The sequence below is a fragment of the Lolium rigidum genome, chromosome 7 (assembly GCF_022539505.1).
Source record: "Lolium rigidum isolate FL_2022 chromosome 7, APGP_CSIRO_Lrig_0.1, whole genome shotgun sequence".
Classification (NCBI taxonomy): Eukaryota; Viridiplantae; Streptophyta; class Magnoliopsida; order Poales; family Poaceae; genus Lolium; species Lolium rigidum.
Window position 1 is genome coordinate 318,762,490 of NC_061514.1, and position 15,355 is coordinate 318,777,844.

Here is a 15,355-nt window from a genome sequence, read left to right on the forward strand (position 1 = left end):
GCAACAACAAATGCTGCCCCGGCGCATCCTCTGGATCGTTGGTACCGCGGCAGCCGCCTGCAACTCCGGCTCCGGTACCCACCATGTCTTCTCCGGCTGCGGTGGTTGGGATGGGAGGACCAACGGGAGGATTGGTGCTTCCTCCTTCACCACCAACTCCTTCTTAGGGCGGACGGACGCTGGTGCCGAGGAAGATAACCTTGCCCTGTCCCGGATGACGATCCCTTCGCTCCGTCTTGGCCTAGGGTAGGGCGCCGATCGCCGCCGGCCGTCGGAGATTGAGCCATATCGTGACGAGCCCGAACGCGCCGCAGGAGTGGTGGATAGGCCCGCCGGGTAGCACACCGACTGGCGAGGTGGCTCACTAGGCTGCCGCGGAGTTGAGGTTCTGTGTGGCATGTCTTTAGCGATGTCGGTTCCGCTGCCGTCGGCCTCATGTTTGTGCGCCAAGGCGATGTAGAGGAGATTGCAGCGCGGTTAGGGTTTGACGGAGGGAAATGGACAGAGACGGGAGGAACGTGCGAGTTATAGTGGGCGGCCGGGCGCATTGATGAGCGGGAACCGTCGCATCAGAGCCTCGAGAACCGTCACGTCCATTGAAGACGACGATCGGCCTTCTCTACGCGGGCAGTTAATCCGCGACAGGCGTTCCCTCTGGCTGCCACGACGGCCCCACACACCTAATTGTAGGTAGCGCGAGGTGCCGGTGTGTTTCTTCACCCCGCGCAAAGATTCCGGCACATGGTTGCTGGTGATTGTATTGAGGTTCCTATGAGACGTTCCGGTGGAGATGCACCTACGTGCGTCTCATGATCACTGGCTCGCCGGTCACGGCGGCATGCCGCCGCTTCGACTGTGCCATGGTATGTCGAGCTAGGAAAACCGGCAGAGCCAATCAACCAACGAACACCAGAACACATAGTACAACAGCGATTGCACTGTGACCCGATGGAGTTGATCATCCCCGATAGCGAGAGGCCGAGGCCGAGACCCTTGCGGCCTTGTCGCCAATCGCACGCAGGCGACGTGTGATACCCTGCAGTGGACCGACGGACCACCACGCTGCACTGCAGTACCGCGGCCACCAGCAAACAGCGGATCGGAATACTACGCAACAGCTCCATGCCGCGTCGATCGGCCGCCGCTGCTTTCAGCCGGCAGCCCGCCGCTCCTCTCTGACCACTGACAGGCCATCCGGCCATCGTCCTTGCCCACGTGGCCTCCTATTTATGAAATTTGTCAGGCTTCAGACGGAGCTTTCAGTGATACTAGCGCTCTCCATTACTCGCTTGAGTAAATTACCTAGTATTGAGTTACGGTCAGGTCCTCGCAAGACGCCGAGCTTCTGAAGATTTGGCTAGTCTGAACATTTGCCGATGAACAGTTTGTTGCAGATATGGAGCGAATTTCGCATCATGGTCAAAGATTTCAGATAGGCAACCAGAGTATATACCCCACACCCCATGCATGTTTCAAGAACATTTTCTCTGCACTTATAAGACACAAAATCATCTGAAGCTTTGGCTAGTCTGAGCATTCGCTGAGGAACAGTTCTTGCAGAAATGGGATCGAACATCGCATTATGGTCAAAGATTTCAGAAAGGCAACCACCAAAGTAAGTATATACCCCCATGTTTCTCTGTAACTGAACGTGTGACTAGCCCACCTAATTAAGTTCGTCGTGACGCTTTCTGGTTAACATTGACCGGAAGGAGAAGTGTCGGGAGAATAGAATATCTTGACTGGCCAATGGTTCTTCAGAGAAATTCAACGGTGCTTCTTCCTTTTGCACGTCGCGAGAATCTTCGAAAACAAGCGTGTGTACTTCAGTTCAGAGTAGTACTAAGTAAACAACTGATAAGAAAATTATGGAGTGCTTTATTTTAAGGGACGGATTAGGTAGATCTCGAGGAAGATTAGGAACCGACAGGGCCACGATTTGGTGGCCTAAGTATGCGTAGAACCGACTCAAATGTTAACGGGGGAGGTATCTTAGAGTTGCGTCCCTCAAATCACATCAGGTTAAAGTGCTGAATCCGTTGTTTGGGGAACGCCACATTCTCGTGCTACGCTTGGGAGCGTCCCTCTCAAGCCACGTTGCCTAAACATGACCTTCAGACAATTTTTGATTTAAAATTAACACTTTATTTATAATTTTGGAGATGATTCGTCTTTTTTACATGGAAAAAGTATTAAAACGATAGACAAAAACATAAACCTTGGAAAACTAGAGGTCAGCCCTACTATTCTTCGCTACCGTCGTCGTCGTTGTCGTCACCCGAGTCGTTGTGGTGGTGGATATGTCAAGACTCTTTTGTTAAACATCTTGACGCTCATCTCGCCGTCGCCTTTGTAGAAGAAGTTTACCAAGCAGCCGACCTCGATGTCGAGGTCTCGGGAACTTCTTCCAGCTAGTTTGGAGGTACATCTTGCCTTCCACATCGAACATGACCTCCACGGTCCACCGGCAGAAATCGCAGCCCGCTTCCCGCAGGGTCACCGCGGCCGGCTCTCAACCGACGAGAAATTCGGCGAACGCGTCCAGGAGCTTCTTCTTGCCGAAAGGGTCGTCATTGATGAAGATGACAAACTGGAAGTACTTGTTGCAGGGGCAGTCTTCTTCCTCAGGCGATGGCGAGCGTGCGACACGACCGCCCCTGCCCCTGCAGCTGCCATGACCATGTCCAGTTGAACCAGCCATGGAGCGCCTGTGGACAAAGTTGGGTGCCGGCGGCTAGGGTTGTGTGCGAGAGGTGATGAGCGAGCACCCCGTTATATACACTAGAGGCAGGCGAGGAAGCAGTGGCGTGCATTAACATCAGCACACATAACAAGGCGCGGTGAGACGTCTTGTTGCGCGTCTAAGGAAACTGCAAGTTGCTGCGCGGAAATTAAATTGCGTTGGCTAGAGTTAGGCGACGTGGGTTTTCGTTCTGTCCAGCTTCCCCTAACTACCTCTATGTAGCGGGGACGGGCTCGAAGTGGTGGACACTGTATTAAGCCACGCTGGATAAAAAAAGCTTTGGACGCATGGCCGAGAAAGTTCTAACATCTGACGATCCAAATTACTTTGTAGGACGGTTTGGATGCCAGATATGCTCTCAAATTCATGGTTCCTCAATCTGACAGTTTATGTTTATGTGTGTGTGAAAGGTCATTTCAGTCTGACAGTGTGTGTTTATGTTGTCTGTAAAAGGTCATTTTCAACTCTAACGGAGCCTGTTTGAATCCCGGTAAAATTTCCAGATCTATGTGAAAATGCGCTGTACATTTGGGCCCGTTTGAATCACTGTAAAACTGAAACCGCTTGCGATGAAATGCCTGGAAATTTTCCCAAACATCACCTCCCTTAATTTGTACGTGTTGATCCCGTCAAAATGGGCAGCATCTACGAACGTGCGCGCGCGTGTGCCCCATCTTCCGGCGCTGCTCAGTGCTCCGGCTGGCCTCCGCGTCGGGTAACCAGTCCTTGTCACGGCTGAATCTCATTCATGGTGCTTCCCGGCGAGCATGTGAGATGACGGATGGGTCGCCACCTACGCACCATCAACTGAACAGTGAAGCAGAAAGGGAAAGGGAGCCTAGCTCATGGTGGCCAAGCTTTGCTTTTCTAGATCAGCAAAAGGAACCTTCCACGAGGGTCGAGGGAGAAAAAAGTGCAACAAAGTTACTCTCGGAAAATAAGAGCAACAAAGTTTAGTCTTTTGGTCTATACTAAGTTGTTAAGCATCTTTGCAGCTAAAACGGTGGATGAACGCATGCATCCCACAAAAAGTTAGCAAAAACGGTTCAATTCCGGTGTGATCCTTCATCGGGAAATTCGGGTGCGATTTGTGAAAATTCCAAGTGTTCTGAACATGGCCCTGAATCAACCAGTCCTTGCAGGTTACAACTTACAAGAAACCGTGAATCGATCGAGATTGAAAACCTTATGAATTCTAGTAATGGCCTAGATAAAGCTACAAAGCTAACGAATGGCGGTTTCTTAATTGTTGTTTCAGTAGAACCAGTTGGGTCCAACGTGCTTCTGCGGCGGTTGCTGCATGGCGCCGGCGTAATTCACCGCTGACGCGTCGAAACCTGAACTGAACCTGCCGAGCTCCGGCGCCCCCATGCCGAACGGCGCGTCGTTGCGGACGAAGAATGCCGCATTCTGCTGCTGCTGCTGCATCATGCTGTTCGCGCCACCGAGCGATATTGGCGCCAGATGGTCTCTGCCACCGATCTGCATGCTCGGAGCGGCGGCGTCGTTGCTCCTGTGCGCGGCCACGCCGGCGTCGTACATGCTCATCAGCCCGGCGAGGCATCTCTGGTCATCGACGGGAAGGCCGAAGTCGAAGCCGCCAAGCTGCTGCTGGCTACGCGGGCTGTAGGGTGCCGCCGGGAAGAAGGCCGGTGGCGGCTTGCTCTCGACGGCGGCGGGGTTGTTGTACCTGCAGGCGTACTGGTGGTCGTTGCGCGCGTTGCGGTCGAGGAAGCCGAGCGCGGGATCGCCGTGCGGGCAGTGCGCGTTGGTGCAAGTGTACACGCGGGTGTTTCCATTATTCAGCATCTGCTCCGGCTCGGCGTCGGCGGCGGCGGGCGACAGTGCGGTCCGCTTCTGGGTGTGGGTGAAGTCGAAGTCGATGGCTTCTTCCTTCATCAGCGCGGCCGGCATGAACAAGAACTCGTTGCTCATGTCAGCATCCATGGTTAAGTCGACGAACGCGGCTGCCTCGAAGGGTGGCTTGGTCTGGTTGGCGGTCTCCTCGCCGTAGGCTGCGTCGACGTCGTACTCGCCGGAGCTGGCGTCGAACGAGAGCGCCCTTGCGGCAGACGGCGGAGGGAGGCACGCGCCGGGATGCAGCTCCTCCTCCCTCTTGAGGACGGCGAGCCAGGTGACGATCTCCCTGGCGGTCATCTTGTCCTGCAGGCACTTGGACTGGCGCACGAGGCGGCGGACCTTGTCGACGTCGGGCGACATGTGCTTGATGACGGCGGTGAGCACGGCGACCTTCCACGCCTTCTTGAGGTCGTGCGGCTTCTTGTACGGCGGCGGGCCCAGCTCGTCCGGCACGCCGGCCTCGGGCCACCACGCCTCGGACGCCCCCCGCGGCCACCACGGCGGCGCCACGCCCTTCTCGAGCGGGTACCGGCGCTGCGGCGGGTTGCAGTGCTGCATGAGCGACGAGAGCAGCGACCCCAGCGTGGTGTCCTGCAGCTCGTGCAGGGACCGCGGGCCGGCCGCCGGGTCGTTCCCGCCCCCCTCGCCCGCATCGCCCGGCTGGGCGTTGTCGGCCTGGTACTTGGCGATGGCGGCGGGGGCGTTTCGGTCGAAGCGGACCTTCTCCTTCCACCAGGCGCGGAGGTTGTCGGAGGCGCCGCCGACCGGCTTGCCGTTCTCGGGCACGATGCCGTACACGAAGCCCTGCGCGCTGCAGGCCTCCATCATCTTGAGCATGTACTTGAGGATCCCGTCCTGCGCGCGCGACATCTTCTTGCGCCGCGCCTGCTGGTCCTGCTGGGACGCCTCCCGCCGCCGCCCCTTGCTGCTCGCCGCGCCGCCCGGGCTCTGCTGCCGCTGCTGCAGCTCCTTGAGGCGCTTGAGCCTCATCCGGTCGCGCCACATGCGGCGCTCCAGCTCCTCGATGCCGTCCACATCGTCGTCGTCGCTCTCATCTTCATCGGGGAAGCTTTCGTGCACCCGCTGCGCCGGCGCTGGATTCATGAAGTCGCTCTCCCCGACGAAGCAGCCGGATCCAAAGACACCGAACCCCTTGGCGCCGTCGCCGTCCGCCGCGAACGCCATGCGCGGATCCATCATGGTCACCCCTCCTCCCATCATGTCCAAGCACACCCGACCGGAAGCGATCAAGAAACTGGGGCTCTGCTCAGCAAGACTCGCAGGGGTGGAGCCTATATAGCCACCTGCACAAATTAAGCAGGGTAAGGCAAGTATAGCTAGACTCAAGTGGCAAGAACATGTGCGCATGTGAGAGCTATAAGAAATGGATCAGAAACAGACAATCATCCGAGTTTGGGAGCCGCAGTAGATTTGACGAGCACAAGCGAGAAACAAGACACACCAGATTGGATTTATGCGAAGAGGGGAAGTGAGCATGAACATCCGTACCTCCTTATCTAGTATCTCTGCTGCTGATTTCTCTGCGCTTGCCGGCGAAGAGGAGAGGAGAGGAGGAAGCAAGAAGAAGCGAAGTCTTGTTTGGGCGCGACAGGAGCTGGCTGGGGAAGCAGCGGCGAGTGACACGGCCCTTATATAATGGCCGGCATCTTGACCGACGACTTTGGTATGACCTGCAACTTGCATCAGTCGAGGTCTCCACGGTGTTGCACACGTTGGCAGATGGCACTCCTGTTGGTCCGTGCCTAGTAAGCGTGAGCGTGCTGCCAGTTCCGAGCTCATTCAAAGGACAAAAAAAAAAACATATACATATGAAAAGTACATAATTGAAATGTCATGAGTTCATGACTACTTGAATCCTATAAAAAATAAAGTGTGTTTAATGGTGGCAAAGAAATTTTTTATGAGGTATGACCTCGTGTTTTTCTTCCTATAGGATTTACACTACATGATTTCTATATGATTAATTTCTATAGAACATGTTCTTATAAATCAAACAATTTATATATGAATTTTTTCCGCAGAAGTCAACTCCTACATAATTTTTGTACAAATCGTACGAATCAAATGAGGCCGGCCGTGGCTTCGTATTAATCATAAGTCTCATACTACTACTAAACTGGGCATTAAAGATACTCGTCAACTTAATAGGCAAAACCTCTTTGCCAAAGTTTCCCGGCGGCTTAGTTTTGATGAAAGCCAACCTTTATGAAGTATGATCAAGTATGTTTACAGAAAAATATTCAGAACATATTTTTTTAAAAGATTTCAAAAGAATAGAAATAGGAAAAACGCACGAAGAGTATGCATGGTATGTGCCTACGGGAGTAAGAAACACACGTAGGGCTTGTTTGATTAAAAGGATTCATAAAGAAATTTTATAGGATTCTTACTCATAGGATTTTTTTCTTCTATAGAGTCATTTGATTCAAAGGATTGAACCCTCCAAAATTCATATGGATTCCCTTCCTGCACTACAATTTCGTAGAATTTCTAACAAGAGGTTAGACCTTTTGGAAATTTCTATGTGCCTATGACAACTATCACATGCACGCAATCTCTATAGAAATTTTCTGCGTTTTTCATGGGGTGCAATCAAACATTTCGTGCAACTGATTCCTGATTCCTGCGGTTTTCATTTCTATAGGATTCCACATGCCATGGCATACTGTTCGTGCGTTTTTCTTGTTACTGTGCTTTCAAAATCCTTTGAATAAAACATGCATGTAGTTCATCATAGACAAATAGGAATTTTTCAAGATGCCTAATGTTTTGCTATAAATCCTATATGATTGTAGTATAGGAAAGAAATCTATAGGAATTTTGGAGGGTTCTATGGGCAAGAATCCTACACAATTTCTGTGAAATTCTTTTGAATCAAACAAGTCCTAACATGTAGTACAACATCCTAACATATTTTCTTGTTGTGTGCATTTTATATACTACTTTTCATGATTATTAATTCATCGGAGTAATTTCGCAAAAAAAACATTATGTTAATTATTCGGGAAGTTCTACTGAATATTTGGTTCAGATGAGCCTTAACCGTTGATAAATGGAATGTGTGGTTACACTTAGCCCAACGATTTAATGATGACAAACTTTTTTTTTTGATAAACATGGTTTGTTTTCATGAAAGATGGCCACCTTAGGAACCCATATCCGTAAAATCTTTGTATGTACACTTTATGAATTAACATACTAGATTTTTCCGTACATACCCATGAAAGCTAAAAGTGTCACTGAAGGAGATGATGATTTTCATGTGGTTTTTTTCACATAAAGTCTTTCTCACTGAGGATAACCTTGCTAAGAGAAATGTAATGGGCATATAAGGTTGTTTCAGCGACTCCAAGGAGAATATTTAACATTTATTCCTCTGATGCCCTTATGTTTTTCTTGTATGGAGGATAGTCAATATTTCTTTTAAATTACCACCACTGACCAACACCAACTGGTTGAATAAGACTAACAAAAAATGGCTTAAATTTAAGTGATGGTTTCGGGTTTTTTATTGAGCTATGTAAAATTGTTGAAATATTATCATTTTTAATAAGATTGCAGTTGTTTGTTTCTTGTATGTTATCCACAAGGCCACTCATTGAATTTGTTTGTGGTTTTATCTTCTTCGACGGGACCAGCGGAAGCCTATGCATCCTGGTGCAATCGTGTGGAGATACTTGCATGGGTTATCTTCAACTCTATTGGATAATAGATCCACTAATAGATTACACAATGCCTATGTTCTTTATGTTAGATCCGTTTCATTAGTTGATCTTTGTGTCCACTCTTTGTGATCCACAAATTGTAACATTTTGGATGATAATGCAACAAAAAATAGATGTGCGCATAGACTGATGCAGATGCCGACGTGTGCCCCCTTTTCATAAAAAATGCTGATGTTTTCTCATATATACTTAGATAGTGTTTTTATGACATTCACCTATGATCAAAGCTAAAACACATGGTAGTTTGGAAGGAGTAATATCTTAAGTAGGCCACTCCCAATGCATTGTCTCTTAGCATATTCTCCTAGGAGGCGTATAATTTTGGAGAGAAAGAGTAGTATCTAAGGTAGATACAACATTTAGTACAATAGACCCTGTTAAATTTAAGAATATCAGACTCAAATATGGATGATAAATAAGAGATCTAACATTTTTTTTGGGATTGCATTAAGAGACTATATCTATAATAAGTGACGAACTCCCACACCTCCCTCATTAACTATGTGCCATGCAGGACCAATGTGGACAACAAAGAGATGTCCCCACCTTGGAGATTAAGGAGAGGTCTAAGCAAGAATTTGTTTTGTTAGTGAAACCATCTCAAACGACGAAAACCTCTCTCTCTCTCTCTCTCTCTCTCTCTTTCTCTCTCTCTCTCTCTCTCTCACGAGCACGTCTGTGTATCTCTTCCTCCTCCACTATTCTTGCCCCATACTCTATGATGGTATGGTTGCGAAGGCCCGATCCATCATGGATGGCTTGACTCAAGATCCGGGACCGATGAGATTGTTTAGACGAGTTTCGTATCACGTGACGTGAATCCAAAGGGCTCCGACGAGTTCGACTCGAATAATTTAGTACCTCCATGGTTGATGGTGTGATATTAGTCATTTTTAGTTTATGATGTGCAAGTTTCTTGGACATGCTCCATGCACATATCTTGTTTGATGCATGCACATAGTTGTTCTATTGCAGTGATTTTGCGTGTATTCTTCAAGTGGATTTTTCATGATACAAATATGTTTTCTTGTTTGTTGTTGTCTGGGTTCTTCATATATGTTTCTTATTTTGTTTCTCATGTTGAGAGTCATGCAAAAAAATGTGAACTTTTTGTTCAAACATTTAGGATTAGTTGCATAATAGAACTTTTTGTGTGGACACATTTAAAATGTTAAAACACTTTTGTCTAATTTTGTTTCCGAGATCCCACAGGTGAAATATTGCAAAAGAAGTCACGGTGAAATACATGGGGATTTTGTGGTCATGAGGGAGATTTATTGGTACCTTCGATCCGGATTATGGATTATAGTATGATAAGTTTTTTCCCTATAAGATTTAGGTTTAATCGAACCTTGGGAAACACTGCTAAAGTGGTGTAAACTGTAAAGGAAACATCAACAAGACTTGCTAGTTGATTTTATTTTATCTTTACCAGACCGATCTAGTTTACTCTTAATTGGGTTATGTTCAATGGATGAAAATAAGCCATGGTTAAGGATTCTCCTGCTGCTATGCATACATATAGAAATGAAGTGTAAATGTGTAGTAAATAAAATAAAGATAAGATATTTGTGAGCAACATATCCGTAAATACTCTTGCCCCTAAAGCCAGAGGTCCAACCACTATTCCCACAACCACGAGTAACAACAGTTATTAAGTAAATGAATACAGGTCAAAGCATTAAGTTACATGATTGTGCTGTTGATCCCGAATGAATCACTAAACATGTACCGTTACTTTCCCTTTTCTCTTACTGAGGTTTCGCGGTAGCACGCCGTTCTCCACTCATCTCACATATTCCCTTGATCGATCCGATAGTACCTGCAGATCATCGAATCGAGGCAAAGAGACAAGGATACAAGATTGCAAAACTCCTATTCAATTCTTATACATATTTATGAGACAAGGATACATATTTATGAGATGAGAAAGTGTTTGGGTTTTGTAATATCGGGAGAGTAATCCTTTATTTTTCTTTTGGGTTCGAAACTTTGTCTTGTCAAGACTCTTCTTCTTAATTAATGAATGGTGGCAAATCTTTTGCCCCTTGTTTCAAAAAACAAAGATTAGATGTATATAAACACCGCGAGGATTCACCCTAACCAGCAGCCCATGAGGACTACTCACACATAATATCAAGATCAAAGATAGAAATCGTTGTGGCAAAATACTTGGATTGAAATCACAATATTCTTACAATGGTCGCCAATTCTCAAGGAGATCTTTATTACAATAGTGACTATGGCTATCGAAGAGATGAGAGATGGAATTGATAAACTATGGTGGTGGGTCTCCTTCGGTGTGACGTAGATGGATCCGTATTTGTTCCGATAGCTAGAAAATTGTACTATATATTAAGGTTGTGACTAATAATGTCAGTTATAACCCATGTTGCAACTTATTATTAGCACGAATCGCGAAACAAATATAAGGGTCCCGAGACATTTTTGTAGTTGCAGCTGATTTGCAACTAAAAAGCCTAAGTTGCAACCTAAATGCAAGAATTATGATGAAAACTGATGGTATAGAACTGGAGTGGGAACTAAGTACCACTAAAATCGATGTGTTAATCTCCAAACTAATATGAGGCCACAAACAAAAATTAAGCCTTAGAAAAACCATTACGACCAACACATTAAACTGGTGGGGAGGCCATGTAGTCTCCTGGGTCCTGGTAGAGTGGTAGGATCGATCATTAACTTGGCCAGATCGATGTCGCTGCCACTACTTTGGCTGGTTCTACCTACAGCCAGCTCCATCGACCGCACGGGCATGTACCATTTCACATGTGGATATTTCTTTAGGTGTCGGCAGGTTGGTCAGGTCAGCTCCACAACGCACACGCACACTGGCAAAACTATTGCAGATTAATAACGACCTGCCCTTTCCCTTTTCCTAACGGATCAGTGCCGCCTTTTTCAAACAATCTCAACCACATTCGCTCACACTTTGGAGCGACACAGCTGGAACATAGCAGAATAAATGATCCACAGGATCACACCTCCGAAGGGAGAAAAAGACCGCGGCTATCTTTTATGGTCGAGAAGCTGATGGTTCAGTTAAGAACAAGCCCGAGTCAACTAGTAGCGCTAGCAACTTGCAGGTCAGGAGTGTGCAATCCGTGTCGACCATGGAACTGGATCCTCTGACTTGAAGAAGCAAAGTTAGGTAAGCTACATTCTCCTAACTTTCCTTCTTTCAAACTGTATTGTTTAACGGAAATGCGATTTTGATCTCAGGTGCATATGCTCCTGCTACAGAGAAAAACATTTTAAAATATCACAAAAAATACGAACACAAATTTCACGCGTACATGTCAACAATCCATATGTGTATGCCAAGTTTCGCGCGAAACCGATAGGTTTTGTGTCCTGTGTAAAAATGACAAGCAAAACGTCTTGTGAAGAGCTTATATTTAGCACCAAATTTTAACTTTTTTACACATGACACAAAAAGTATCGATTTTTCGTGAAACGACTTTGCAAACACATAGAACATCAAGATGTATCCGTAACATTTTTTATCGGAATTTTTTGACATTATATAATATGTTGAAATTTAATTTTAAAACCCAGGAGCATGTGCTCCCGGGAGCAGAAACAGCATGTCCATTGTTTAAGCCAAAATAACTAGAATACAATTACATAATATAAATTTATGTTATGTATTTAGAGTAATTACATAGAAGAAAAATTATGGTGTAACAAAACTTAATTTAATTTTTTATATCTACAGTAATTACCTATAGTAATTAATTGCAGTAATTAATAGGGTAATTAAACTACAATTCCCTGACTTTGCTTCTTTCTTTTGCCTGACTTGCCTCCTCAACGTTAGAGGATCCAGCTCCGTCGACCATGTCTCCGGCAGCAACAGCAACGATTAATTACGCCAAAGTATTCTTCGATCTTGATCCTACACTTTTCTCTTACGATAGCTGCACTTCAGTTCCCTAATAATACCGCGAATACATAATTGAGTTGACATTTAGCTTTCCTTTCATTTCGGTGATCATAAGCGCTCTGCCAATCCCTGCTGTAACCAAGATGATTTGCACTAAATAATGAACGCCTCTTCCACGGCCCGATGCGTGCCAAGCACGTGGCACCTTCTTTTCTTCTCCTCTAGAGCGTACAGGTTCCCTGAACAACGAACTGGGTGTAGGATAATGTGATCTCCCAGACAACAGCAAAGTTCCATGGAGACGGAGAGGATGTGCATGCATCCTCTGCTCCCTTCTGCTTGGGCAGGATCTCTCTGGATCTTGTCGAATCTTAGATAGATCGACTGTCTCCTCGTCAGTCGCGTTTCGATCAGTTCGCTGCACAGGGATGGCATTGGAGATTTGAATTTGTTGCTTGGATCGTGTGCAATCGTTTGTCCATGTTCAAGTAACTGGCATGGGTGGTACGTATTTGCTTGGTCTGAGAGAAGATAACTTCAGATAGCCTTTCTTTTATGGGAAACAATTCAGATAGTCTTTGTGCGTAAACAATCGAAACTAAGTGGATAACATAGTATATCCTTGAAAGCTCCAATCTTTTGTATCTTGATGTCCTGAAAAGCTTCGGTGGAAGAAATTACTGGAAATTTTGGCCCATGGCCCATTATTAAATTCTGAAACTCACAAGACCCATTGCAATAATCAGTGGCAGCACTAGTGGGGGCTGAAGTTTAGTCCCACATTGCTAGTGAGGGAGTTGGAGTGGTATATAAGGTGGGTTGTTCTAGTCCTACTAAGTGAGTGAGAAGAGAGAGAGCCCTCGCGCACTCCTCCTCCGTTGCCCGCCTCACCTCGCCACGCCTTGCCTCGCCTTGTCACGACGTGACGCGCCGCGGGTTGCGGGAATCTCGCCGAGCCGAACTTATCTTTTTTGCTTATCTTTTTGCTGTTTGGGAAATTAATTGTGTAATCAATTTTGAGTCATTAACGAACGCGTTACTCAGCCGTTTTACCTTCCGGTTTTTCTGGATCGTGGCTGTGCCGACTCGGACGTGGGCTGCGCCGCACGACCTTTCCAAACCGCACTATATAAGACCCTGCGCAACCCTAGCCACCGTAACTAGACGCATACGCGACTACCTGTTTCCAGTTCATTGCGCCGCCGCCTTCGTCTTCCTCATCCCGTCCGTCGGCGTGCACCGACTGCCGGGACGATGAGGCCTCCGGAACCCCGCTCTCGTGAACCCGTACGGGTGAGGGGCAATCAGGTTTTGGGGAGCGCTCCGGCGCGACTATCGGCATCACGACGTCGTCATCGGACGATGAGTTCCTCCACACCGACAACTTCTTCCCGGACCTCAGCGACTTCTTCGGCAACCTCAACATGGGCGACAACGACGCTGCTGCAAAGTATGTGATCTTGTCGTCTCTCTTTCAGTTTTTGTTAGAGTTTCTTCTTCTAGTTTGTGTGGTAGATGCGATCAGTGTATCTTGTTTAGATGTGATCTGTTCATCTACCTTACTAGTCTGCATGATTAGTTTATTTGTTATTTTCATAGTCATGATTTATCATTTACTTGTACGGATTATTTCATATGGATATTTGCTTATATATCCAACAGAATCGCATAATACTTATATGATTTACACAATAGGTGCATATTTATTTGGCAAGGATACTTTCTTTCACCCGTCACACACTTAGGGTGTGTTTGGTAGCCTGGTTGGACTATCTTACCTCATACAAGCTGAGTCAAGCTAGGTCAACCACATACAAATGTGTTTTATTGTGTTGTGTTTGGTAGGTTGTATGAGCTGAGCTGAGCTCAGTTCAGATCCTGTTTGGTGTCCTGTATGACTTGAGCCATGCCATACAGAAATAAAAAGCAATTGGGTCCCTGAATACAAAACAGAAAAGCAATCGGGTCCCTAAACAAAAAACAGAAAAGCAATCGGGTCCCTCAGAGTGTTGGGCCTCGGGCTCCGGCGCCACAGCCGGCGAGAGGAGCCGCCGCCGGCGAGATGAGTCACCGCCGGAAGGCGGACTGGCCGAGGCCATGCTACTCAGCGCGCGGTGGAGAGCTCCTCCTGCTGCTTGCTTCCAGACTAGGCAGAGCTCTTCCTGCAGCTTGACCAGGACGAGGCCGAGCTCCTCTCGCTGCTTGATGCAGGACGAGGCCGAGCTCCTCCTGCTGCTGGATGCAGGACGAGGCCGGGAGAGGCGGCGCGGCCTACCACCTGCTCGACCGCCGGTGAAGAACTTCGGAGAAGGTCGAATGGGGTGGTGGCTTGGTGGTTGACGGGAGCGAGAGATGGTGAGATGAGGGCTGCGGGAGGGGGGGGGGAAATGAGGCGTTGGGGCCGGTGACCCCTCTCGAACCGACGCGCGTGCGGAAACATTTTCGGATGGACTGAGCTTGGTTCACTTGCGAAGCTCGATTTTCACTTCTCAACTGGGCATGGCTGAGCGCCTCTTTTCGTATGAAGTGGACTTAGCTGAGGACACCCGACCCAACCTAACAAACATGAAACAGTGGGATGAGGTGTGAATATCTGAGGAGGGCCGACCTACCAAACACACCCTTAGTACTAGGGCGCCTACGCCTTGGTGTCGCGTGACTTGGTTCCCCAAGCTTCTGGCACTTACCCTAACGGTTTTGCTATGTCTCAGCTAACTGGCACTTACCCTAACGGTTTTGCTATGTCTCAGCTAACTGAGATTTTCTTAAATCTAAGTCATTTGTAAAAATGTGCTTTGAGTTGCACTTTTTTAACTTTCTGTTAAAAAATGCAACAGAAATGTGCAACTGAACCGAGTTACATTTTTCTTTAAACTACATTTACATTTTTCTAAGTTGACTGAGACTTACCCTAATAGGGTTCCACGCTCCCTGCCGACAACCACCCAGCTCCGAGTGCCTTTGAGAAATCCTTGCTAGGCATGTGAATGTGCCGTCGGAGATGTCCGTCTGTCTATGTCGTGAACTCACTGGAGGTCTGATGCCTCTCTTTCTTCACCACCGAGCTACCCCATCCTTGTTCGACTGTCACAATGAGGTCAT

At 47.4% G+C, this 15,355-nt stretch overlaps 1 protein-coding gene across 1 annotated transcript; it reads right to left on the bottom strand.

Annotated features, from left to right (window-relative positions):
* Positions 1-3,830: 3,830 nt before the first annotated feature.
* LOC124677716 (protein ETHYLENE-INSENSITIVE 3-like 2) lies at positions 3,831-6,213 on the bottom strand. Its single transcript, XM_047213680.1, has 2 exons — positions 6,113-6,213; positions 3,831-5,907 (listed from the first exon to the last, which is right to left on the bottom strand). The coding sequence occupies exon 2, from the start codon at positions 5,822-5,824 to the stop codon at positions 3,998-4,000; it is 1,827 nt and encodes a 608-aa protein (XP_047069636.1). The 5' UTR covers positions 5,825-5,907; positions 6,113-6,213; the 3' UTR covers positions 3,831-3,997.
* Positions 6,214-15,355: the final 9,142 nt, after the last annotated feature.

Bases quoted from the DNA above. Each gene is read 5' to 3' on its own strand.
- LOC124677716 (XM_047213680.1), bottom strand. From the start codon at position 5,824: ATGATGGGAGGAGGGGTGACCATGATGGATCCGCGCATGGCGTTCGCG.